This window comes from Mobula hypostoma, chromosome 5 (assembly GCF_963921235.1).
Source record: "Mobula hypostoma chromosome 5, sMobHyp1.1, whole genome shotgun sequence".
NCBI lineage: Eukaryota > Metazoa > Chordata > Chondrichthyes > Myliobatiformes > Myliobatidae > Mobula > Mobula hypostoma.
Window position 1 is genome coordinate 37,593,772 of NC_086101.1, and position 27,531 is coordinate 37,621,302.

A 27,531-nucleotide genomic window follows, 5' to 3' on the forward strand; every position below is an offset into this window, starting at 1 on the left:
AGACAACATCTGTAGAGGGAAATGGACAGTCGACATTTCAGATCAAGGCCTATCACCTGCCAGCTTGCGCTCCTTCCTCTCCCTCCACCCACCTCCCAACCACATTCAGGCTACTGCCTTTTCCTGATAAAGGGTCTCAGCCTGGAACGTCATTTGTTTATTCCCCCTCCACAGATGCTGCCTGATTTGTTCAGTTCCTCCAGCATTTTTTTGTGTGTTGCTCAAGCTTTCCAGCATCTGCGGCCACTTTTATTTCTATCATGCCTCTCTAGTCTGCTCTGTGTCTTGTCAATCTGGAAGCATTTTCAGTAGCCAGGTTGCTGCTGTAGACATCTGCTGGTGACACAATGATGCCCTGCTCCAATCTGATGATGCCCCTTGGCTTGATTAGGATTATCCTTGTTAGTCTTCCTGCTTGCATCTGCTGCAGGCTGACATACAATGCAAGAGTTATTTATAATGGGGTGTCAAAACAGATGTTTGCACTAAAAAAGCTATCATCTGATATTTTTTATTGGCTGGATAGGGCAGACATTGAATGTTTATAATACAAGACCTTTCAGCCCAAAGTGTGCATGCCAGCTCTCCAACACAGCAATTCACTTGTTCCATTCCCTTAACTGCTCCTCCATAGCTGGATTTTTCCTCACTTGCCCACGTCCTGCTTGTAGACCACTGTATGGTCTGCACCCACTCCCATCACATCTGAAGGTATTGCATTCCAGATTACAACCACCCTGCACAGCAGCATTTTTTTCCCTTGTGTCACTCTCAATTCACTTCCCTTCTGTTTTATTCTATGATCAGTAGCCTGTGACCCTCCTGTCCATGAGAATAGTCGGCCAATATCTACCACGTCCTCTTTCTTTCCTTTCTCCTTGCATTCCTTTATTCTTCTCATAAATATTCATTGCTTCAGCTGAGGCTAGACCAATGTTTTATAAAGCTTCAGCATAACTTTCCTGCTTTTACACTCTGTGCCTCTAGTGATGAAGCCTGTTGGTTTTTATCTCTTAATAACCACTTTCCAACCTACCATTTCTCTTTCATTGAGGTGCATATGTAACCCAAGATCCCTCTGCTCCCGCACCACTTTTAGAACAGTAAGCTCTACAGTCTGTTTCTTGGTTACAGACTCACACCAAGAACATCTCTGTACAAACAAACTCATAATCTTAATAAATTCAAAAGTACTAGATACATTTCCACGAACGGCAAAACCTCTCTCCACCTCCTCCATCCTTCTCCTCCTCTCCCCAATTTTAGTTATTGTCCTTTTTTTTATCACTTTTTTGAGATTTGTTGCTATTCATTACAATATTGTGGTGTTGTAGTTAACATATGGTTTTCTTTTGTGTATTTTTCAACATGGATAAAATCTGCTTATCAATTAAATTGACTTCTGGACGTTTGTCAAAATGGAACCTGTTCATTGCTAGTGGACCACCTGGATATTATTTCGTCTGTCTTCCCGCCACAGTGTGTCACCTCATTCATCTGTCCACATTAAAATTCATCACCCATGTGTCTGCTCTTTCCACCAGTGCGTTCATACCCTGCTTCAATTTATTGCAGTCTGAATCAGGTTTACTATCACTGGCATATGTTGTGAAATTTGTTGATATGTTAAATAAGTACAAAAAAGAGAGGGCAAAAAAGTAGTGAGGTACTGTGTTCATGGATTCAATGCCAATTCAGAAATCGGATGGCAGAGGGGAAGAAACTATTCCCCAATCATTGAGTATGTGCCTTCAAGCTCCTGTGCCTCCTCCCTGATGGTAGCAATGATGGCATTTGGGTTGTGCCTAGCCACACAGTCATGGGTGTAGAGAGAGTAGAGCAGTAGGCTAAGCAGACATTCTTGTGGATTATCAGAGAAGGAAAGATGTTATTTCTGATCTGCACAGACTGGTCTTCCAGTGAGAAAGTTGAAGATCCAGTTATGGAGGGAGGTGCAGAGGCCCAGGTTTTGGAGCTTTTTGATCAGAACTGTAAGAATGATTGTGTTAAATGCTGTGCTGTAGGCCCACACTCATTCACACAGGTTTTAATGAAGTTAGTGACAACTGTGGCATATTCATTTAGACTTGAAGAGAATCCCTGAACACTGTCTAGTCCACTGACTCAAAGCAGTCCTGCAGGCCTTCCTCCGCCTCCCTTGTCCATACCTTCTCAGTCCTCTCTACTGGTGCTGCAGTCTTCTGCCTGTACTCACGGACTAGAGGTATAGCCAGACTTTCCAAGGTGAGGGTGTGGGATGGCACAGTGAGCATTCTTGATAGTAGTATAGAAGTTATCCAGTCTATTGGCTCCTCTGGTTCTACAAGTGATATGTTGGTGATAATTATTTAGAATTTCAAGTCAACCTGGTTAAAATCCCCCAGAGTGATGGGGAAGGCATCATGGTGCGCTGTCTCATGCCTGGTGACTACGTTGCTCAGTTTGTCTCGAGCAGGGGGTCCCATCCTGGGGTCCACAGACCTTTGGTTAATGGTAGGGGTCCGTGGCATAAAAAAGCTTGGGAACCCTTGCTCTAGAGCCTGTTTGACAGGGCCTGAGGTGGAATACACTCTGCTACCAAAAAGATGGCTAAAAATTCACCCAGAAAATGAAATTAACAACACTTGATTGCTAGACGTTCCAAGTCTGGTGAGCAATCCTGGTACAGAACCACCTCCTCTACCTTTGAAAGACTTAGCAGTTCTATCTTGGCAGTGAATTGTGAAGCCAACGAACTGTATTGCTGGAATGATGGGGTATGTCCAAGTGTCCATGAAACCCGGTACACAGCGGTCCCTGATGTCCTTCTGGTAGAGTAATCTTGCACGAGGTCTTGGATTTTATTTTTCAGAAACTGTACATTTGCCAGCAGAATAGATGGTAGTAGAAGGCGGAACACTCTTCTCCTTAAACAAATTTTTAACAGCGTGGCATCCTCTCTTCCGTTTTCTTAAAGGGAAACTGCACTTGCAACCGGAGAATGCCACCTGAGATACGTCAACTTTGAGTAGCCTTAAGACTATGTTGCTTACTGTATTGTCCATGGCTGTAGCTGTAGATTTCAGCTTTAGCAGTTTAAAATGAGAATATTTGAAGATTTCCATCAGAGCTGTTCGTATGAGTCGCCTTCGTAATGGCACCACCAAAAGTTCTTTTCACAATACTGCTATGTTTTGAGTTACTTTCAAATTTAGAAGTTGTCACTTTAAGCCCCTAAGTCTTTGCGACATTAATAATAGATTTATAGAAAACCATCAATGACCTCAACACTGATTCCCAGGAACCCTCAGCATTCACCTTTCTTCCATCAGGGAAGCAATCAATCACCATTACTCTCTGTTGCTTGTTTCTTTGCAAACTTGGTATCAGTGCTGTCACTGTCACTTGTATGTATTATGTGGCACATTATAAAGTCTTCTAGAAGTCCACATCCCTACATTGCCTCATTAAAAAATGCTATTAAATTGGTTAAATACAGTTTGTCTTTAACAATGTTAGTGCTGGCTTGCTTTAATTTTTCTGCATGTGACCATTAATCCTGTTTGGATCAGTGTTTCTAAAAACTTTCCCATCACTGAAGCTAAATTCATTGGCCTGTAGTAACTAGGCTTATCCTCTCTGCTTATCCTTGCCTCTTATTCTTGGAGTTGATGAATCTATTGATTGAGGGACCATAATCGAGGAACATAACCTGATATATCCACAAGGGTGCAAGGGAAATTCCTTTCCCTCAGAGAAATAAGAATTTGGCAGTCACCCTCGGAGAGAGCAGTTAAATCAAATAGAAATGTGGTTTGGGTGAAGCTCCATGGACTGTGCCTGCACTTCTCAGTTCCTTGGGCATGATCAGGGATCCCTCCCACCTGAGTCAGTTCACTCTTCCTACCCCTCCATACCCCCCCAGTGATAGGTAAAAGATACAAAAGCTTGAAGGACAGCTTCTATCCCGCTGTTATCATACTTTTGAACGGACCATAAAGATGAACTCTTGATCTCCCTATCCACATCATCATGGCTCTTGCACTTTATTTGTCTACCTGCACTTTCTCTGTAACTAACTCTATGCTCTGTTATTGTTATTTCCTTTGTACAAGCTTGATATATTGATGTCTAGAGCGATCTATGTGGAAGACGTGCAAAATCAAGTTCCTCACTGCATTTGGTACACGTGACAATAATAAACCAATTCCATTTCTACACAGATTGGAATTAGAAGAACAGTTTAAGACTTTCCCATTGAGGGGGATGGAGTGCTGATGTTACTACTGGGCATTGGTGGGACCATACCTAGATTTGGGTTCTGTATTTGGTCTCCTTACTTTGGAAGGATTTAATTGGCAAAGGTTAACTCTTGTGGTGAGGTAATTATCATATAAACAAAGGTTGGGTGGGTTGGGTCCATGATCCCTGGAGCTTAGAAGCAAAGTAGTTCTTTTTTTGAGGGCAGAGTTTTAAGGTGAGAGGAAAGGCCTTAAATGGATTTGACGAGCCTTTTTTTTCCAAAGAGTGGTTGATATCTGGAGTGTGCTGTCAGAGGAGGAGGTAGTGTCAATTAAAAGGCATATTGGCGACAAAGAAAACAATGATCCTCCATCTGAAACCCCCTCATGGCGTTTACAACCCACCTCGGATCACCATTGACAACCACCCTCTACCTGGTCCGTGTCGTCTCTAACGATGCTACAGTAGTAAGGGACATTGACAGTCAATTCGCCAGAGCCAGCAGTGCCTTTGGGTACCTCCAGAAAAGTGTGTGGTAGAACTACCAGCTGCATCTGTCCACAAAAATCCAGGTGTAGGGCTGCCGTTGTCACAACACTGCTATATGGCTCCAAAGCCTGGGTCTGGTACCACAAATCTGGTTGCTTAAGCGCATCCATCAGCACCGCCTCTGCTCCATCATAGGTATCAGCTGGCAGAATCATGTCTGCAACAACGAGGTCCTGGAGAAGGTTCAGCTTCCAAGCATTGAAGCCACTTTGCTGCTCAAGCAGCTCTGCTGGTCAGGCCACATGTCTCGCATGGACAGTTCCAGCTTACCGAAAACAGTTCTCTAGGGAGAACTCTCTCCGGGCAAGAGAGATCGTGGTACCGTGTGCAAGAAGTACAAAGACCAACTTAGCAGCAGCTCTCTCTGGCAAATATTGAGGCCAATGAGTGGCAGCAGCTGACTTGTGACAGAGACCGAGACCACTGGAGAAACCTGATCCACGGTGCGGCCAAGTACTTTGAGGAATCCAGAAGGCGACTGCTGAAGAGAAGGGGAGAAGCAGAAAGGATCTTACTACCCAAGCGCCTACATCCCAGCAGTTCCCATGTCCCTACTGCTCCAGAGTCTGCAGATCCAGAATTGGCCTCTACAGTCACCAACGATCATGCCGTTACTCCTGAGGACTTTTCTTCTCTCTTGATCTTTGCAAGTGAAGAACCAGCCATCATCGTCATCATCATCAGACAGACATAGAAGGATGTGGTGGGCAAGTAGGCTTGGATTAGATGGGCTAAAAGGTCAGCATAGATGTGGTGGGCTAAATAGCTTGTTTTTGTGCTGTATGACTCAAAGTTGACATATTGGGAGCAGCCTTGCAGAGCTGAAGAGCAAGTAACATGTTCTGGTCCCATAAATAGATACCAAGTACTAAACTTGTATTTATGTGACACTTGTCATTTGGTGAATTCTGATATGACTTGAGCCTTTTAATAAATATTAAAAATCAGATAGTATAATCCAGTATCAGGATTAATGATCTGCTAAAACAGATCAATTGCAAAACTAGATATCCTATTGTTTTGCTGTGTTTTGATTGTCAGCTTTTGGACAGTGCAGCAAGAGGTTTTTCTTTTCACTCTCCTAATCCATCAGCTCCCATCACCCTATCTCTTTCCCCCTCCCTCACTCACTATCTGTCCACCACTTACATACTCCTCTCACTGATTCCCCTCTCCATGTCCCTCCCATTATCCCTTGCTACACCTTTCCCTCTCATTAGATTCCTTCGTCTTCAGCCCTTTGACACTTCAACCCATCATCTCCCAGCTTCTGAGGTCATTTCTTCTCTCTCCCTCTCAATGACCCGTCATCCCTCTCACCTGAATCCACCTATCGACTGTCAGTTCTTGCTCCACCCCATCAACCTTTTTATACCAGCTATGTCTGTTTCTGGTGATAGAGCTCCTTGGCCCGAAACGTCGACTGTACCTCTTCCTAGAGATGCTGCCTGGCCTGCTGCGTTCACCAGCAACCTTTATGCGTGTTACCCACAATTAATGCTGTGATTCGAGCACATAAATTTTCCAACTTATTAATAGATCAGTTATTGATATGCTAAGTGATAGTATCCATCTAGTCTACAAGCTTCCTCAATCAGCATTGTCTATTTTGAAACAAGCCCAATTAAATAACCCATTGTCTTATACTGCACCTCTCGAGCAGTTAGCCCAGGTGTTGTGGCCAGCATCTTGTGCTCTATAGATGTGCAAAGTTGCTCTTTCAGCTTCAAACTGATTACTGCTTGAAATTTACATTAAGAACTCAAGACTGGCTCCTGTTTACAAACAGCAGCTAAGCAAAGAATATTGGTTAGAAGTTTAACTTAATCAAAACACAACACTTTGTCTTTACAAGTAATGGGAGGGACATGGAGAGGGGAACCAGTGAGAGGAGGGTGTAAGTGGTGGGCAGATATTTTGGCAAAAACATATGGCCTCCTTTGTCTCTGGATGGTGAATGTCCATCACAAAGGAAAAATCCAAAGGAGATATGAGTGTCAAAAATAGTAATGGCACAAGGCATGTGGAAGGTAATAGAGCAAGTAGTGGCTTGGCAGAGCTTGTTCATATGTGCAGGAACTCAGTCCACCTCTCTCCTGTTATGACTGGTTTGGTGTGTGTCACTGGGCTTAGACTTCCAGCCTCTGAACCTTCTTGCTTTTGTAACTTATTGTGGAAGACAAGCGTTTAAAAATTGATGACTTTCTTGCTCTGTGGGAGTTTCAAGCGCCTCTAATACCTTTCTTACAAAGTTGATGTGTTGCCTCATTTCATATATGTTTTGAACAACAAACCTCCTACAAATCAGATATCACCAATATTTATTTCTGTGAAAACCAAACCTAAGAGCTTATTGACTGCGTGCCATCAGAAATATGTTGGTACAATCTACAAAGCCACATTTACTATTAAAATAATATTTGTACTTAAATTTCAGCAAGGAAAGCATTTGAAAAGCACGTTGATTAAAAGCAGAAAACAGCTTAGGATCATCCGGGAGGCAGAGCATTTGATAGATGGGACTTTTGAGCAGGTGGTTACACACAGAGTGCAGAATTCAGGGAGTAGATGGGTGAACACCAACAGAGGTAAAGGGAGAAGGAAGTCTTTGAAGGGTCCTCTGTGGCCATTCCCCTCAGCAACAGGTATATCCCTTTGGATACTGCTGTGGGGGTTGACCTACGTGGGCAAGGCAGCAACAGCCAGACTGTGGTCGGCTCTGAGCCTCAGAAGGGTAGGGTGAAGTCAGGCAGAGCAATGGTTATAGGGGACTCAATTAATTAGGGGAACAGATAGGAGATTCTGCAGCAGCAAAAGCGTCACCAGGATAGTATGTTGCCTCCCGGGTGCTAGGCTCTAGGGTCCCCTTCAAGAATATTCTTGAAGGGGAGGGTGAGCAGCCGGAGGTCGTGGTACATGTTGGTACCAATGACGTAGGTAGGAGAGGGGTAGAGGTCCTGCACAGTAAGTTGAGGGAGTGAGGAAGGAGGCGGAAGAGCAGGACCTCCAAGGTAGTAATCTCCGGACTACTCCCGGTGACACAAGCTAGTGAAGGTCAGAACAGGAAGATAGTGCAGATGAATGAGTAGCTGAGGAGATGGTGCAGGGGGCAGGGTTTCAAGTTCCTGGATCACTGGAACCTTTTCTGGGGGAGGGGTGACCTGTACAAGTGGGACAGATTGCACCTGAACTGGAGGGGAATCAAGATCCTGGGAGGGAGGTTTGCTAATGCTGTTGGGGAGGGTTTAAACTAGATTTGCCAGGGGTGGGGTGTGGGAACCGAAGTAAAGAGGCAGAGGATGGGCCAGTTGATGCACAAGTAGTGACATCTTGTAGGGAGTTTAAGAGGAAGGACAGGCAGGTGATGGAGCAAAGAAGCACTCAGCCAGATGGTTCGAGATGTGTCTATTTAAATGCAAGGAGCATCAGAAGCAATGCGGATGAACTTGGTGCATGGATCAATATGTGGAACTATGATGTTATGGCTATTACAGAAACCTGGATGTCTCGGGCAGGAATGGCTGCTGAGTGTGTCGGGCTTTAGATGTTTCAAGAAAGACAGGGAGGGAGGCAAAAGAGGTGGGAGAGTGGCACTGCTAATCAGGGAAAGTGTCGTGGCTGCAGAAAAGGAGGAAGTCATGGAGGAATTGTCTACTGTCATTGTGGGTGGAAGTCAGAAACAAGAAGGGGACAATAACTCTACTGGGTGTTTTTTATATACCCCCCAGTAGTAAGAGAGACATGGAGGAGCAGATAGGGAGGCAGATTCTGGAATGGCGCATTGATAATAGGGTTGTTGTGATGGATGATTTTAAATTTTGTATTATTGACTGGCCTCTCCTGAGAGCAGTGGGTTTAGAAGTGTTCAGGAAGGTTTCCTGACGCTATATGTAGATAAGCCAGCTAGAGGAGAGGCCATACTTGATCTGGTATTTTAACCTGGTCAGGTGTCAGATCTCTCATTTTGGAGGTAGTGATCACAACTCTTATCTCCTTTACCATGGTGCTGGAGAGGGACAGGAACAGACAATTTGGGAAAACGTCTTATTGGGGTAGGGGGAAATATGATGCTATTAGGCGACAACTTGGGAACATAAATTGGGAGCAGATGTTCTCAGGGAAATGGACGGCTGAAATGAGGCAAATGTGCAGGGGACATTTGCAAGGTGTTCTGCATAGGTATGTTCCATGGAGGCAGGGAAAGGATGGTAGGGTAAAAGAACTATGGTGTACAAAAGATGTAGAAAATCTAGTTAAGAAGAAAGGAAAAACTTATGAAAGGTTCAAGAAACTAGGTAATGTTAGAGCTCTAGAAAATTACAAGGGTGCCAGGAGAGAGCTCAAGAATGAAATTAGGAGAGCTAGAAGGGGACATGAGAAGGCCTTGGAGAGCAAGCTTAAGGAAAACCTCAAGGCTTTCAATAAGTATGTGAAGAACAAGAGGATGAGCTGTGAAGGAATAGGACCAATCAGGAGTGACAGTGGAAACATGTGCATGGAGCCGGAGGAGGTAGCAGGGGTACTTAATGAATACTTTGCTTTAGTATTCACCAGTGAAAAGGACCTTAGCAATTGTGGGGATGACTTGGAACAAACTGAAAAGCTTTGAAAGGTATCAAGTTAGATAAATTGCTGGGACTGGATGAGATATACCCCAGACTACTGTGGGAAGCGAGGAAGGAGATTGTTGAGCCTCTGGCGATGAGCTTTGCTTCATCAATAGGGATGGGAGAAGCATCAGAGTGGAAGGTTGCAAACATAGTTCCCTTGTTCAAGAAAGGGAGTAGAGATAACCCAGGAAATTATAGACCAGTGAGTCTTACTTCAGTGGTGGGCAAGTTGTTGGAGAAGATCTTGAGAGGCAGGATTTATGAGCATTTGGAGAGACATAATCTGATTAGGGATAGTCAGCATGGCTTTGTCAAGGGCAGGTCGTGCCTTACGAACCTGATTGAGGATATAACAAAATACATTGATGAAGGTAGAGCAGTAGATAGTGTATATGGATTTCAGTAAGGCATTTGATAAGGTTCCTCATGCAAGGCTTATTCAGAAAGTAATGAGGCATGGGATCTAAGGAGACCTTGCTTTGTGAAACCAGAACTGGCTTGTCCACAGACGGCAAAGGGTTATAGATGGTTCATATTCTGCATGGAGGTCGGTGACCAGTGGTGTTCTGCAGGGATCTGTTCTGGGACCCCTCTTCTTTGTGATTTTTATGAACAATCTGGATAACGAAATAAAAGGGTGGGTTAGTAAGTCTGCTGACGACACAAAAGTTGGGTCCATTGTGTATCGTCTGGAGGGTTGTCAGAGGTTACAGCGGGACATCGATAGGATGCAGAACTGGGCTGAGAAGTGGCAGATGAGTTCAAACTAGATAAATGTGAAGTGGTTAATTTTGGTAGGTCAAATATGAAGACAGAATATAATATTAAAGGTAAGAATCTTGGCAGTGAGAAGGATCAGCAAGATCTTGGGGTCCATGTCCATAGGACACTCAAAGCTGCTACGCAGGTTGACAGTATTGTTAAGAAGGCGTATGGTGTGTTGCCCTTCAGCTGTGGGATTGAGTTCAAGAGCCATGAGGTAATATTACATCTATGTAAGACCTTGGTCAGACCCCACTTGGAGTACTGTGCTCAGTTCTGGTCATCTCACACCAAGAAGAAAAGAGTGCAGAGGAGATTTACAAGGATGTTGCCTGGATTGGAGAGTGTCCCTTATGAAAGTAGGTTGAGTGAACTTGGCCTTTTCTCCTTGGAGCGACAGAGGATTTGAGGTGACCTGATAGGGGTGTATAAAATGATGAGTGGCATTGATTGTGTGGATAGCCAGAGGCTTTTTCCCAGGGCTGAAATGGGTAACACGAGGGGTTATAGTTTTAAAGTGTTTGGAAGTAGGTACAGGGGGGATATCAGGGGTAAATTTTTGACATAGAGAGTGGTGGGTGTGTGGAATGCACTGCCAGCGAGGGTGGTAGAGGCTGATACAATGGGGTCTTTTAAGAGACTCTTAGATAGGTACATGGAGCTTAGAAAATTAGAGGGCTATTTGATAGGGTAATTCTTGGCAGTTTATGGAGTAGGTTACATGGTCAGCACAACATTGTGGACTGAAGGGCCTGTAATATACTGTGGATTTCTCTGTTCTAAAACACCAGCAATATTTAGCAACTCGGGTACCAGTTAATAATGTTAGTGCTTTGGAATTGGTTATAGATAGAATGATATATCTTGTGATATACTCAGACACATCACGGATCACTCCTGATCCACAGCCATCTTGAGGCTCACTCTGCTGCCTCAATTGACCAGCAAACCCTCTGCAGCCCCCCTCTATGGCCATGCCTTGTGCCTGCCACCCTGTGCTGAAGCACTCCTCCACCAAGTCTTGGTACTTTGTCTTATTCCTTTCATAGTCCTTCTCTATCTTGGCTTCCCAGGGAAGAGTCTGCTCCAACATGACCACCTGTCTAGATGATGCTGAAGCAGCACAATGTCTGGCCTAAGCATGGTCGAGGAGGTGTGCTCAGGGAGGATGAGCTATTTCCCTAGGTCGACTCTCAATTGCCAGTCCTTGCTGTTCCTAGAAGGCTACATGTTCCTTGGGTTGGATTTGAGCCTTCTCCTCTGCCTTGATAAAAGTAATTGCTCGCTTTGCTGGGTGATGGCTGTCAGCCATTGTCTTCTGTACCTGGTCCTGGCACCAACGATAACGCCCCTCTGCCAGTGCTTTTGGGCAGCAACAGAGGATGTGCTCTAGTGTTCCCTTCCCTTGGCACAGGGAGTGTGCTGGTGTTTCAGCCTTGCCCCGATAGTAGAGGTTCACTGGGCTTGGCAAGATGTCATAGACGTCATACACCGGATCAGGAACTTGATGCGGTGGGGTTCAGCTGGCCAAATTTCCTACCACGATATGTTATACTCCGTTACCTGGTCCCATCTTGTCCACACGTCTTGTTGGCGCATGCCAACAATCTTGATTAAAATTAAGTTGATCTTTGTCCTTCCCTCCTTCCTCAACAAATGAAGCCTGACCTGCTGAGTATGCCCAATATTTTCAGTTTTTATTTCAGATTTCTGTGTTTTTTATTGTCTTTGACTGTTACCTTGCTACCATTACTTCATTAATTAATGTTCTGTTGATAACATGGCAGAAGAAAATAATATCATTATAGAGTATAAGCTGAACTATCCCAGGCCATCAACCTGAGGTGCAATTGGCCACATGTTCAAAATGAACATTAAAAGAATGAAAAAACCTATGATATTTGCCATTTATCAAGTACATCCTGAAGCACTTTACAGCCAAAATGTTTTGAAGGTTAGTGCAAGAAATGTGGCAGTCTATTAGTCTACAGCAAGCTCACACTGAAAGCTCTGTTTTGAATGCACATTGATCAGTTCCCTCAAGACTGCAAGGCATCTCAGTGTGACTGAGAGGCAGATGTGCTGTCTAGGACTGTAAATGTGCCCAGTGGAACTTTAAAAATATAAGCAGTGCCTGCAGTGTAGTAGGCTTTTTTTAATACTTTGGTGATAAGCATCTAATCCTGAGCTGTTTTAATGCTCAGAAATTCCGGAAAAGAATAATGGGTTGTCAAAGCAATTATTTTGATAGGGGAAAAAAGCCTCCAGCAATTTGTGGCATGGAAAAGATCATCTGAGAGTTACAAATCAGCATAAATTGCCTGGCATTTTCCCACAATCTCCCTCAAACTGATCTCTTGGCTGCAAGACTTCCATTGTCATAGAATTACTGGGTTTATGCCATTATACAAATGAATTTTGTGGCAGCATTTCTTTTTCAGATAACTTGCTTTGCAAAGATACCATAATGGAGGCGATGTGAGTTGGAGAAACTAGCCAAAACGGGAAACCATTGGTGATTCATCACCTCAACTGGTAAAATTGTTCTGAGGTCATAAACATGAGAGATCTTTGCGGATGCTGGAAACCTTGAGCAACACACAAATTGCTGGAGGAACTCAGCAAGTAAGGCAGCATCTATGGAGGGGAATGAGCAGTCAGTGTTTTTGGCTGAAACCCTTCAAGACTGGAAATGAAAGGAGCAGAAGCTAAAATAAGAAAGTGGGTTGAGAGGAAATAGTATAAGCTGGCAGATCATGGGTGAGACCACCTTCTCACCCCTCCTCTTCTCCTCACCTGCCCATCACCTCCACTGTTTCCCTAAGATATGCGTGTGCACACATCTTTTGCTACTAGCGCACAAAGAAATTTTAAACTGCCCACAAAAGGTTGTCGCCCTCCACCTCATTGGGATGTTCAGTGTATTTGACAATCGTACACAATCACATTTCCTTTTCCGGTTTCTGATGTGGATGTTGTTGACAATGTGGCATTTGAGGTGATTTTTCTGTAGATTTTAGAACTAGCTTAATTATACTGTTTTTATTGAAGAAATTATTGATTCGCTGTATCAAATTCTGAAGAAGTGAAGGGTGTGAAGTGCAAAAGAATTGCTAGTTCGTTTAAAGCGGGATGGCCTAATGAAACAGTAAAAACTGCTACAACGTAAGCTCATGAGGCCAGGAACGTGCAGCTACAAAAAATATTTATGTACAATGCAGAAACTGGTGTTACCTGTGTGTATTGTCATGATGCCAAAGGTGCTAGAGAACTTGCAAGAGGGATGAAGTGGAGTGATGTTTGGAAACTTGACTTCTGAAAGCATCACTTAGCAAGCAAATCCCATATGGATGGTGTGCAAAACCTCCGGTGAGAAAATCCTTCATTATCCGCTACAGGTTTGCTATATATATTTTGTGAGAATGCCGATGAACGAGAGCGAAAACGATCAAACCCAGAGGAAATCAACAGTTTTTATTGACAGTGTTTTGCTAGCTGTTAAAATGAGTACCTCTATATATAAAGTTCAGTGTTCTCATGTTGCTGTCACTGGGCACAAAATTGCACAGCACAAGATTGTGCACATTGGTCATTCCAAATTAGAAGGACTGTTGTTCCCCTCCTTCCCTTTCTTCCACTCTCCTCTGCTGTTAGATTCTTTCTTCTTCAGCCATTTACATTTTCCACCTTATGTCAGCATCTTACTACTTTCCCTTCACCATGAGACAGAAATGCTGCTGTAAGGAAGGTTTTCATTGCAATTATGCATACAACAATAAATTTGACTTTTATTTTATGGTGTTACGGCATTTTGATGGGCATGGACGAGTTTGGCTGAAGGGCCTGTATTGTATGACTCTAAAAGAACTTAAACAACAAAACGTTTGTCTTTGGACATCCCTGCCAGTTCAGCATGTGCAAACAGAGAGGGATTAAATCGAGCCAAAGTCACAGGGGGACAAGTCGCAGCAGAGACGGCATGATACTGACAAGAAAATAAAGTATCTGAAGTTATAGAATTCAATGTACAGCTTGGAAGCCAAAGATTTAACTGTTCTTCCCACAGGTGCTGCTTCACCTGCTGAATGTTTTCAGCATTTCTGATTTTATTTTGCATTTCCAGCATCTGCATTTTTTCTTATTCTTTTGCATCTGCGTCTTGTTCCTTGGTCCTCAGTAGGTTGTTATTAGCTCAACCCCTATTAAGTTACATGTCAAAATAACATGGCAAGAAACCAGTTGTTTTGCAGTGAGGCAGCATCAGAAGCAGGAAGCATGAGTCAGCTGTACTGTCCCTTGTGCTATTTTGTTCGTTTTGAATTGGTATATCTAGCATTGTCTGAATTGAGAAATGTTGTGGTATAAGTGAATGATAACTACACAGGAGCCCTTGCAGCTCTTTGGATCAATGCCTTCTGTCTGTAAGATCAATACAGCTACTTCCACACGCCTTTTCCAAATGTTGTATCTTTTTTCTGTTCAAGTGCTGCTGTAAATCTTGGATCATTCCGTCAGGCAATGCAGTCAGTATTTGAGTGATCTGATAAGACCCCATAACATCCTCAAAAATGCACGTCCACTTTTGTTCTGTTGGCTTCTGAGTCAGAGGTTTTGGCTCTGAGTTCCATTTGGGAGACTGGAACACAAATGTCCACAAGTGGACACTTTGATGCTAGGTTGATGGAGTAGTGTGTTGTTGGGGGTTGTGGGTGGTTTACAGGCATGGCGAGGGTATTCTCCATTCCAGGGGCCTGTACAAAGGAGCACTGCAGGGGTAGTACAGAAGATTGTGCGGAGCTATAGAGGGGCAATATTGAGGGAGTTCATCACAATCAGAAGTTGTATTTTTTGGACAGGGCTTAAAACAAGCCCCCATCAGTTTTCGTATAATAAAGAATAGAAATAAGAAATCCTAGAAAAACTCAACAGGTCAGGCGGTAGGCTTGGAAAGAGAAGCAGAGTCAATATTTCAGATCTTTGCCCCTTCGTCAGATGGTTGAAAGATCATGAGGCAGGATGTTATCTTCAGCACTCAGGGCAATATTTTTAGTTCACAATTTTGCATTCACACAAAATCTTACTTTATATTTTCTCTCCATTTTCATTTCAGAATACTTTTATTTCCCCTTCCTGTCTCCGCTTTAATAATTGCTAAACACTGTACATTTGTGTGGACTAAAAATTGCCTCAAATTGTTTTTGAGGGAATTTGGACAAGATTTCTTAACCAACTGGAAGGCAACTGCAAATTAAGGCTTGATCATTTGTTAATGGGAATTCATTTGCAATTCTCATTAATTAAACTACTCATAGTGAGCAATTATCTGAAGAATGCAGAACAGTACAGCACAGGAACGGGTCCCATCATGTCCTTGCCACCATGCGGCCAGTCTAAGCAAATTCCATATGACTTAGATGATCCACATCCTTCTATCCCCTAAATGGGAATGATATGGGATGAATATAAATCTGTGATTGATGGTCAATGTTGACTTGGTGGGCTGAAGGGCTTGTTTTCATGTTGTATCTCAAAATGAGTAATAAACAAAAGACTAGCATGGCGTATTGCGAGAAACCCCTGACTGGGAGCGGAATGGTTCTGTATCAAAGAGCAAGTTATTAGGGCAAGTGATGAACGGAGTATCCTGGAAGAGGAAGAATTCAAGGAAGCAGATAGCTTCAGAGCTGAGAGACATAATTGCAAATAGTGGGGTGATAGAAATCCATAATGTATATGAGTCCAGTGTTTGATGTTCGTTGCTTTGTGATTAACTCTGTAGGCATATTTTAATAATTATTCTTTTCATGCACAGGATACAAAATTATGGATTATAATGGAATATCTAGGTGGTGGCTCTGCTTTAGATTTGGTAAGTATTTTTTAAAATTCTGTTATTAAATATTCATTAGAAAACCATTTTTGTATGAAATTAATCATTACAAGGCTATTGTACCATGGAGATTATCCTTGTGACATTGCCCAGACTAGATTTTGTAAGTTTTTATTAGAAAACTAAATAAACATTCAAGGGTTTAAAAGGCAATAAAATGAGAGAATTGTTGGTGTCAGTTGCCATTTACAGTTGAAACCACTGAGTGATTATTGTATAATTTTGATTGTCATTTTTAAAACTGTTTTCTGGCTGTGCAGTTTCAATGAAGATTGTAACTCAGTGAAACATTTAGATTTTTAAAAGTGTATTGACAAAATTATATTTGGAAGAATTCAAGTTTATTCTACCCTTATTGGAATAGAAGTTACATTTCTCTCCAAGTGGGCAGGAGGGTTTTGTTTATTTCCTGAGCCTCACAGCTAAGACATCCTGAACTCCAGTGGAGGTTGCACGTGCTACTTGTGACCACATGACTTCCATCCAGGTGCTCAGTTTTCTCCTGCATTTTCAAGGTGCGCTGGTTAATTACCTGCTTTAAACTCCTAGTGTAGATGATGGTAAGAGAATCAAGGAAAATTTGGGAGAGAAAAATTGGCTGAAAAAAAAAACTGGGGACCATGGGGTTGGGATTGATGGTCTGATAGCCAAACTCAATTAGCTAAATATTCCATGTTGTAAGGAAATGCGCAATAATATTTGTATTGGAAACTTGCCCTTGTTTGATGAATGGAAAGTCTTTAAAACCCTGATGGAATGGATAGATTTGAATGAGAAATTCAAAGTATATGCCCGAGGAATAGAAACGTGCATGGAAATATACTAAGGAAGCTCATTCAGATAGGCTCCTTATTCAGCCTTGGATAGGATTGGAAGAGGTGAAATACACTTTCACTAGGATAGTACGAGAGATGAATTGAAAACATTTACCTGGCTGTGCATTTTTGCATGTAAGGGATTAATGAATGCATCATTGTTGAGGGTCATGAAGGACTTGATAGTGTTGGAGAGGGGAACTGTATCCTCCGAAAGGGGGAACTGAGAAAAGGGGTCATTACCTTAAAAATAGAGTCAGGTGGCTGGGAACACCTCACACAATGGCATTGAGGAGCTGCAGCTTTTTCGTCAAAAATCCTGGTGGTCTAGGAGCCAAACTAAGTTGGTAGGATGTTCTTTTGCTAAATCAGTTATAAGATTTATAGAATCAAGATGGGTTCAAATGAAGATCATGATCTTCATGAAAGGCCAACCAAGTTTGAGGAGCTGATTGTTTCTCTGTTGCTATGACACATTCTAGTGGATTCTTTATCAGTAATGTAATGTTGATTGTAATTTTTCTCTCCAGCTGGAACCTGGATCACTGGATGAATACCAGATTGCAACAATACTAAGAGAAATCCTAAAAGGTCTTGAATATTTGCACTCAGAAAAGAAAATCCACAGAGATATCAAAGGTAGGAAATGCAGAGGTAATTATCAGCCAAGTGATAATGCAGGAGGCTCTCGTTGATTTTCGTGTTGCCTTTTTCCAGCGGCTAACGTCTTGCTATCGGAGCAAGGTGAAGTGAAGCTGGCGGATTTTGGAGTGGCTGGGCAGCTGACGGACACACAGATAAAGAGAAATACTTTTGTGGGTACGCCATTCTGGATGGCACCTGAAGTTATCAAGCAGTCAGCTTATGATTCCAAGGTACGTCTTCCTCCCAGAATGATTGCTGCTGAGCATATTATTTATGGATGCCATTAGCCTATGTTGTTGGGTATTACAAGCAGTGTCAATGTGTATTACTTGTCATCGTTTGTCCTTGATCTAGTAGCTTCCTGGGTCATTTAAGATGGCATTTAAAGGTCAACCTTAGGAGTCAGGTATAGATTGGGATCACAGAATTTCTTTCCTCAAAAGGTATTTTTCCATAATATACCAGATGAGTATTCAAACAGTCCAGTTGTTTTCATGCATCCATTAGTGGCATCTCTGTTTTATTCTAGATTTAATTAACAATATTAATTCCCCAACTGTCATTGTGGGATTTGAATGCACATTTCCAAACGTTGGTCCCTGCTTCTGATTTACTTTGGAGCAATACCTGATAAGACACTGCATGCGCTGCAGCTCTCTGTTGGTGTTTCAGATTTCAGATTCAGATTTATTTATCACATGTACATCGAAACATAAAGTAAAATTCGCCTTTTGTGTTAACAACCAAAAATGTGCTGGGGGAAGGCCAGGAGTGTCACCACACTTGCTGGAGTCAGCATATATACCCACAGTGAACAACAGAACGACACAAGGCCGGACCTCCAACCCCAGGACAGTTTGCTTCCAGTCCTTGGCGCTGTAATCTCAGACTTGTAGATATCGGGCCTCCTTTGGGCAAACTGACCCAAGGGCTTCAACATTTGGACCTCTACCCTGACTTCAGCCTGCAACTTTTGGGCTTTTACCTCCAGGCTCAACGGGCTCTGGAATTCAACCTGCTGCTTTGCTAACCTCTGGGTATTGAGCCCAAGACTCGCCAATCACAGGTTAGACCTTCTGGCCTTGACTTCCAGACTTCCGACCCTGGATACCATCATCAGTGGTTAAGTTCAAGTTTCTGTAAGAAGGAAGCCTGCAGTGTTCCGCTTTTGGCCACCACCTTCTGTTAACATAAGTTTTTCAATCTGTGGCTTTCTGAGTCTTAACTCGCCTTGTTCCCTTCTGCTTACCTGTTAAAAATTCCTTGTCAGGTAATGCTAAAAATTTCAAATTTAACTGTTGTGCTCAAAAGTGTCTGCTTCTGGAATCCCATCCAATCATGCGAGCCTTTGCATTCTCTCTGTCCCTCTAGTGCTAGTACCTTACACATTCCAGGTTCCATCACAGTGGCACAACTAGACGAGCTGGCTCAGCTCAAGAGATGTAGGTTCAATCCTGACTCAGGAATGCTGTCTGTGTGGAGTAGACACTCTCTCTCTGAGACCAGGTGGCTTTCCTGGGAGTGTTGCTTTATCTCCCCCCCCCCTTACATGTTATGGACATCTGAGTTGGTAGGTTAGTTGATCACTCTTAACCTGGTGTGTGGGTGGGTGAGTGATGGAATCTGGAGGGAGTTGATGGAAGTACGGGGAGAATGAAAACATTGCAATTATTGCAGGATTTGTGTAAACAGGATTTGATTGTTGGCACAGACACTGTCTTCCCCCCCCCCCCCCCAATCTGTATATTTCAGTAAACACAAAATAATCTGCAGATGCTGGGGTCAAAGCAACACTCACAACAAGCTGGAGGAACTCAGCAGGTCGGGTAGCATCCGTGGAAACGATCAGTTGACGTTTTGGGGTTGGTCCTGACGAAGGGTTCCGGCCCGAAACGTCGACTGATCGTTTCCACGGATGCTGCCCGACCTGCTGAGTTCCTCGAGCTTGTTGTGAATGTTGTATATTTCAGTGTTGTCTGACATGTATCGCCAGTGTTCATTCCTTCAGTTGCCTGGATTCCTCTCAAATCTCTATCTTTGTTAAACCAACAGGAACAACCTCTCTTTCTTTACTCCCTATCCCCTTAAATGACTTGGTGTTGGATGCACAAACAGACTGCTGGAGAACCAATCTGACACAGGGTTTTGATCTGAAACATCAAATGTTCATTTCCTCTTGACAAATGCTGCTCGACCTGCAGAGTTCCTCCAGCCAATTGTTTATTGCTCCAGAATCTGCAGTCTCTTGTGTCTCCTGGTGTTTGTCTAGTGCTGCCTTGATGTGTCTTGGGATGCCTTAATAAGTAAAGGCATCATATTAGTCTTTTGCAGACGACTAATGATTTATGTATAAGCTAGAATTTTGGCCAAGCTGTTCTGGTTGACTGAATCATGTCAGCACAAAGTGGCCGAGCAGAAGGCGAGTGAGTACACATAAGAAGAAGCTGGGTAGGATATTAAGCAATAACTGATAAAATACTGGTTAGATCTTAGCTGAAATATTGTGCACCATTCTGGACATTCTGCTTACAGAATTGTCACAGGGATAAGGAACCTTATTTCTTTGGGCTGGCTGGAGTAATTGGGTTTGTTCGAAGTTCAAAGTACATTTGTTAAAGAATGTATACATTATACAACCTTGACATTCCTCTTGTTACAGGCAGCCACAGAAAAACCCAAAAGAACCCGTTTTAAAAAAAAGCAAACACCCGAGGTGCAGAGAGAGAGGGGGAGAAAAAAACAAATGGTGCAAACACTAAAAGTAAGCAAATGGCATTCAGAACAAAAGTGAGTCCATAGACATGAAGACCAGAGCAGGCCTCAGCCTGAGACCAGCACAGAGCTGAGTAAACGTCGCAGAGTGGTGAGCAGAACCGGCCCAACCCTTATCGCTTATAGCGACACACTGCATTTCAAACCATCTGGCCAGGTGTTTACATTGTCCAAACATTGGGTCATTCCTCGCACTAGGACCCGGGCCCTATTGTATCGATACACTCTGCCACTGTGTTTTGACCCATACCTGACCTTTCCAAATAGGCCTGGCACTTATGAAACCTTGCTCTCGTTTAGGTGGATGGGTCTCAAACCTGCTTCTCCTCTGCTTCAAATTTACTCCATTCCACTCACCCTGATTTTGCCTCAAACGTGCCTTGATCTTGCCCCAACTTAGCCTTGCAACTGTACGCTTCGCCCTTCAACTCAGCCTAGCCTTTCCTTACCTCTCGTGCAGTGATCGTTTACCATAGATTTTACAAGAAAATGTGTTATTAATAAAGTAGTTGTGGTCTTTGTTTAGTTTGCCATTAGTAAACAGTCGCTGGGCTTCACCAGCACCATTAAACTCGATAAATCGTGCAAACAATAAAAATAAGCCAATAACATTCAGAACTGAAGTTCACAAAACTGAATCCACAGATACGAATCCAGTACCAGGTTATCCAGGAGCCTATTAGTTGCAGGCCACAGCTGTCTTCAGAAGTTTAAAAAAAATGTGAATTGGTATTGGTTTTTATTATTATCACATATACCAAGATGTGTGAAAAATTTGCATACTGTTCATTCAGATGCTTTGAGCTAAAATAAAGTAAAACGATAACAATGCAAGTTAAATAAATAAATTCTTAAAGCTACTGAAAGAGTGCAGGTGAACAATAAAATGCAAGGTCATAATGAGCCTCTTGTGAGGATCTTGCCCTACAAGATGTCTGTTCAAGTGTCTGATGGGACAGTGGGATAGAAGCTGTCCTTGAGCCTTGTGGTACATGCTTTCAGACATTTGTATCTTTTGTCCAATGGGAGAGAGGAGAAGAGAGAATGTCCTGTGTAGGTGGGGTCTTTGATTTTATTGGCTGCCTTACTGAAGCAGTGCCAAATATAGAGTGCATAGAGGAGAGGCCGGTTCTTGTGTTGTGCTAAGCTGTGTCCGCAACTCAGCAATTTCTTGCGATCATGTACATAGCAGTGCTATACCATGCCGTTATGCATCCAGGTAGAATGCTTTATTTGATGCACCAATTAAAAATTGGTTTAAGGGTCAATGGGGACATGCTGAATTTCTTTAGTCTCATGAGGAGGTAGATGGGTTGGTGAGCTTTCTGGGCCGTGACATCAACATGATGAGACTAGGACCGATGTTCACACTTAAGAGCTTGAAGCTCTCACCCACTCCAGCTCAACACCTTTTAATGTAGACAGGAACATGTGCACGGTCTCCCTTTCTGAAGTCAATGATGAGCTCCTACTCGCAAATTAAACATTGAGAAATTGTTTCCAGTCTCGTTAAGTTTGGTCACCACAGTGAATGATTTAAGGTTATTGGAATAAAAACCAGAAAGGAAGGGTGTGCATTTTAACAATAAATTAGATTAGAATGTTTGGAATGACTTCAGAAATTGTGGCCAGTGCGGTTTCAGAAGTAATTTTCAAAAGTCTACTGAATAAGTTCTTGCACAAATACATTGGGCTAAATGGCCTTCTGTGCTGCTACATTTTTGATCAAAAGCAATAGAAGGATATTCTGAAGCGTGGAGGCATAGAACAGATTGACTTGTCACTATGTAGTGCATTCTGCTCTTCATGAAATAAGCCTGTGCTGGTTTACTTCACAGTGGGTGAAAATAATCGCACAATTCTGGGTCAGTGGGCCCCTTGGTGTGGGTGTAACTTCTGCAGACTGCCTCAATTGTTGAATGAAGTAGAAGTAGCCCTTCATTTGCCCTTTATGAGCCATGGGATCCTGGGAAATCTGGCTGTGTGGATACAGAATTGGCTTGTCTACAGAAGGCAGAGGGTGGTAGTGTGGAGTATTCTGCCTGGTGGTTGCTGACCAGTGCTTTTCTGCAGGGATCCATTCTGTGATCCCTGCTCGTTATGATTTTTATAAATGACTTGGAAGGGTGAGTTAGTAAGCTTGCAGATAATACAAAGGTTGGTCGTGATATTTTCAGGATACAGAGCTAGGCTGAGAAGTGACAGATGGAGTTCAACCTGGAAAAGTGTGAAGTGATTCATTTTGGAAGGTCAAATTTGAAGGCAGGCTAAAGGGTTAATGGTAGAATTCTTGGCAATCTGGAGGAACAGAGGGATCTTATTGCCTTAATGGTTCTTAAGGTTGTGTTGGCTTTCATTAGTCAGACTGATTCCAAGGTAATGTTGCAGCTCTAACTCTGGTTGGACCACACTCGGAATATTGTGTTCAGTTCTCGTTTCCCTGTTATAGGAAGGATATGGAAGCTTTATAGAAGGTACAGAGGAGATTTACCAGGATGCTGTCTGGACATTGAGGGCTTGTCTTAGAAGATAGTTGAGCGAGCTAGCGTTTTTCTGTTTGGGTTGAAGAAGGGTGAGAGGTGACTTGATGAAGGTGTACATCATGATAAGATGCATAGATAGAATGGTTAGCCAGAGACTTTTACCCAAGGGTGGAAATGGATAATACCTGGCAGCAAAATTTTAGATGATTGGAGGAAGGTTATAGGGGGGATGTTCTTAACACAGAGGTGGGTGGTCAGTGAAATACCCTGTCAGGGGTGGTGGTAGAGACAGATACATTAGGCTCATTTAAGAAACGTATATAGGCACACGGACAATAGAAAAATAGTGTGTAGGAGGAAGGGTAGGTTAAAAAGTTAGCACAACATTGTGGACTGAAGGGCATGTATTGTGTTGTAATGTTCTATGTTTTTACCCCCCTTATTGGGTGTTGGGCATTTGTAAAGATTGGGGTGTTGAACACTCTGAGGCATTGTGGGACAGCTCATCCAGGTGAGTAAGGGGCAGTACGGTATTGTAGCTGTTAGCCCAATGCTATTACAGTGCCAACGACTTGGGTTCAGTTCTGCCGCTGTCTTAAGGAATTTGTCCATCCTCCCCATGACTGGTGGTCACATGGTATAATTGGATGCTGCACGCTCATTGAGCTGGAAGAGCCTGTTACTGTGCTGTATCTTTAAATAAAGAAAAAGCGGTCTGCATGCTATAAACAAGAACTTGTATGTTGGACATTATTAGAAGGAAGAGTAGAAGGGATAACTTGGCAGCTTGAAACAGTGATAATATCTGTAACCCCATGTACAGACTTGTGATTTCCCTTTATTGTTGTGTTTGTACAGGCTGACATCTGGTCTTTGGGAATCACTGCAATAGAGCTCACAAAAGGAGAACCACCGCATTCGGAGCTGCATCCAATGAAAGTTTTATTTCATATTCCGAAGAACAATGCGCCGACGTTGGAGGGAAATTACAGCAAGTCTTTAAAAGAATTTGTGGAAGCATGCTTGAATAAAGAACCAAGTTTTGTAAGTAGATTTAAATTTAATGTTTTCTCCCCCCAAGAACCTTAGCTTTGAGAAACAGCAGTCAATTTTTCCCACGTGCTTACTGTTCTTTTCCACTGGCTTTATGTTGGGCATTTTCACTGGATGATGCGTTCATCACTTTCCAATAATTATCACTTTCCAATAATTATGCCAGCTCTCCATTGCAGTATTGAAGGTTTTGCCCTTTGAATGAAACATGAAGTTAAGTTCTGCTTCGTCTATTCCTTTGGATTGGAAAGTGCCATGGGGAGAAGTGGGAGTTGGTCATTCGGCCCCTGAGCCTGGTCTTCCACTCAACGAGGTGACCTTCTACCTCAAAGGCATTTTCTATTTTATCTCTTGAGTCCTTTAATGTCCAGAAATCCATCTTTGAATGCAGTGAATGAGTAAGCATCCATTGACTGCAAAACAACAAATTTCATATAGTTTGTTGGTCATGGAAAATCTGATTCTGATTCAAATGATTTACCATCCTAAGTAAAGTCTATACTTATTTCTGTCCTAAATTGCCTCCCCTTTATTTTGAGATTGCAGCAGAAGAACAATAGTATTTCCAGGTGCTCTAGTCATTATTTAATCTTCAGACAATACTTAATAAGCAATTATCTGATTACTGTCACATGGTAAGGGTAAGAACGTTAAACTCCAGGAGCAGGAGTATGCCACTGGGCCCAAGAAGCCTGCCTCACCATTCAGTATGATCATGGCTGATCCATGCTGCCTCAATTGCTCTTCTGTGCTTGTTCCCTATAATGTTCAATTTCCCAACCTTTCAACTGTTTGTCTACCTACATCTAAGGCAGAGAATTCCAGAGACTCTCCTCTGAGAGAAGTTGCTATGCACCTCAATCCTTAGAGGATTGGAAAGCTTTTAAAAAGCAACAGAAGGCAACTAAAAAAGCCATAAGGAGAGAAGAGATGAAATATGAAGGTAAGTAAGCCAGTGATATAAGAGAAGATACCAAAAGTTTTTTTTGGATATATAAAGATATTAAAAGAAAGATGAGAATAGATATTTGACCTCTGGAAAATGACATTGGAGAGGTAGAAATGGTGGATAATGAAATGATGAAGTTATGTGCTACAGAATTCTATGTTTTATGTTAATGACTTGGATGGCAGTACATATGGCTTTGTGGTCATGTTTGCAGACAATACGAAGGTAGGTTGAGCGGCAGGTCGTGTTGAAGAAGCAGAGAGTCTTCTGGACTTGGACAGGTTTGGAGAATGTGCAGAGAACTGGCAGATGGTATATAGCATAGGGAAGTGTATGGTTGTGCACTTTGATAGAAGGAATAAAGGAGTGGACTTTTTTCCAAACTGGGAGAAAATTAAAAGATCAGAAGTGCCATGGGACTTAGGAGTCCTTGTGCAGGATTCCCTTAAGGTTAACTTCCAGGTTGAGTTGGTGGTAGGGAAGGCAAATGCTTTGTTAGCTTTATTTTGAGAGGACTAGAGTATCAGAGCAAGGATCTAATGTTGGTATTGTGAGCAGTTTTGAGCTTATCCGCTTACCTAAGAAAAGATGTGCTGGCTTTGGGAGTGTCCAAAGGAAGTTCAGGAGAATTATTCTGAGAATGAAAGGGTTAATGTTTGAGGAGTATTTGATGGCTTTGGGCTTCAAAGTACTCACTGGACTTTGGAAGAAAGAGAGGGGATCTAATTGAAACCTATCGAATATTGAAAGGCCTCGATAGAATTGATGTAGGGAGGATGTTTCCCATTGTGGAGCTGTCTATGACCAAGAGTTCACAGCCTCAGAGTAGAGAGTCATCCGTTCAGAACAGAAGCAAGAAAGAATTGCTTTAGCCAGAAGATAATGACTCTGGAATTCAATGCCACAGACGGCTGTGTGCGCCAAGTCATTCAGTATATTTGAAGCTGATTTTTTAAATTATTCAGAGCTTCAAATGTTATGAGAAGGCAGGACAATGTGGTTGAGAGGGTTAATAATCAGCCATGATGGGATGGCAAAGCAGGCTCAATGGGCTGAAAGGCCCGATTCTGCTCCTAGGTCTTATAGTCAATTTTAAATGACTAGCCCCTTCCTTTGTAACTATGTTCCCTTGTTCATCTATCTCCCACTGTTAGAAACATCTTAACATCTAGAACAATACATAACCTGGAGGAACCCGGTTGGTCAGGCAGCATCAATGGAGGGAATTGGACAGTCGGCGTTCCAGCTCAAAACCCTTCATCAGACTTCATCATCTAGTCCCGATGAAGGGTCTCAAGCTGAAATGTCGTTTGTCCATGTTGAGCTCCTCCAGCTCCTTTGTGTGCTGTTCCAGATTTCCAGCACCTGCAGTCTTTCATATCTCCATCTTATCATCTGCCTGGTCAAGCTTTCTTAGGATCATCTATTTGGAAAAAGATTCTTCTAAACTCCAAGGGATACAGAATTAATCTGTCTAACGTTTTTGATAGGACAGCCTTCTCATCCGAGAAATCAACCTGCCTCCAGTGCTATTATATTCTTTTTAGGTAAACAAGTACGTTTATTATCAAAGTATGTGTATGTCATCATATACTATGAAAGTCATTTTCTTGCAGGCATTCACGGTAGAACAAAAGAATACAGTAGAATCAAAGAAAAGAACTACACATAAAGACTGACTAACAACCAATGTGCAGAAGAAGACAAATTGTGCAAATAGAAAAAACACTAATAATAATAAATAATTAACTAAATAATACTGAGAACATGAGGATGTTGTTCCCTTATTCAAGAAAGGGAGTAGAGATAGCCCAGGAAATTATAGACCAGTGAGTCTTAATTCAGTGGTTGGTAAGTTGATGGAGAAGATCCTGAGAGGCAGGATTTATAAACATTTGAAGAGGTATAATATGATTAGGAATAGTCAACATGGCTTTGTCAAGGGTAGGTCGTGCCTTACGAGCCTGATTGAATTTATTATTTTTTTAAATTAATTTTTTATTGCAACACCAACAAATTACATTCAATGCAACCAATTGCCAATTACATTTTGACTGTTTAACCCAGCCACCCCCCCCACCTTCATCACCATCCCCCCTCCTGATTGAATTTTTTGAGGATGTGACTAGACATATTGATGAAAGAAGAGCAGTAGATGTAGTGTATCTGGATCTCAGCAAGGCATTTGATAAGGTACCCATGTAAGGCCTATGGAGAAAGTAAGGAGGCATGGGATCCAAGGGGACCTTGCTTTGTGGATCCGGAACTGGCTTGCCCACAGAAGGCAAAGAGTGGTTGTAGACTGGTCATATTCTGCATGGAGGTCGGTGACCAGTGGTGTGCCTCAGGGATCTGTTCTGGGACCCCTACTCTTCACGATTTTTATAAATGACCTGGATGAGGAAGTGGAGGGATGGGTTAGTAAGTTTGCTGATGACACAAAGGTTGGGGGTGCTGTGGATAGTGTGGAGGGCTGTCAGAGGTTGCAGCAGGACATTGATAGGATGCAAAATTGGGCTGAGAAGTGGCAGATGGAGTTCAACCCAGATAAGTGTGAAGTGGTTCATTTTGGTAGGTCAAATATGATGGCAGAATATAGTATTAATGGTAAGACTCTTGGCAGTGTGGAGGATCAGAGGGATCATGGGGTCCGAGTCCATAGGACGCTTAAAGCAGCTGCGCAGGTTGACTTTGTGGTTAAGAAGGCGTATGGCGTATTGGCCTTCATTAATTATGGAATTGAATTTAGGAGCTGAGGGGTAATGTTGCAGCTATATAGGAC

General features: G+C 42.6%; 1 protein-coding gene across 2 annotated transcripts in view; it reads left to right on the top strand.

The window, feature by feature from the left end:
• The window catches only part of LOC134346778 (serine/threonine-protein kinase 24-like), a 68,987-nt gene that overhangs the window by 28,025 nt on the left and 13,431 nt on the right, over positions 1-27,531 (top strand). For both annotated transcript variants that reach the window (XR_010018021.1, XM_063048409.1), the window contains exons 4-7: positions 15,955-16,011; positions 17,378-17,486; positions 17,565-17,722; positions 23,606-23,791. Coding sequence is in view for 1 of the 2 variants with exons in the window: in XM_063048409.1 (XP_062904479.1) it covers positions 15,955-16,011; positions 17,378-17,486; positions 17,565-17,722; positions 23,606-23,791 (510 nt within the window). In the remaining variant the exon portion in view is untranslated. The remainder of the gene's footprint in view (positions 1-15,954; positions 16,012-17,377; positions 17,487-17,564; positions 17,723-23,605; positions 23,792-27,531) is intronic.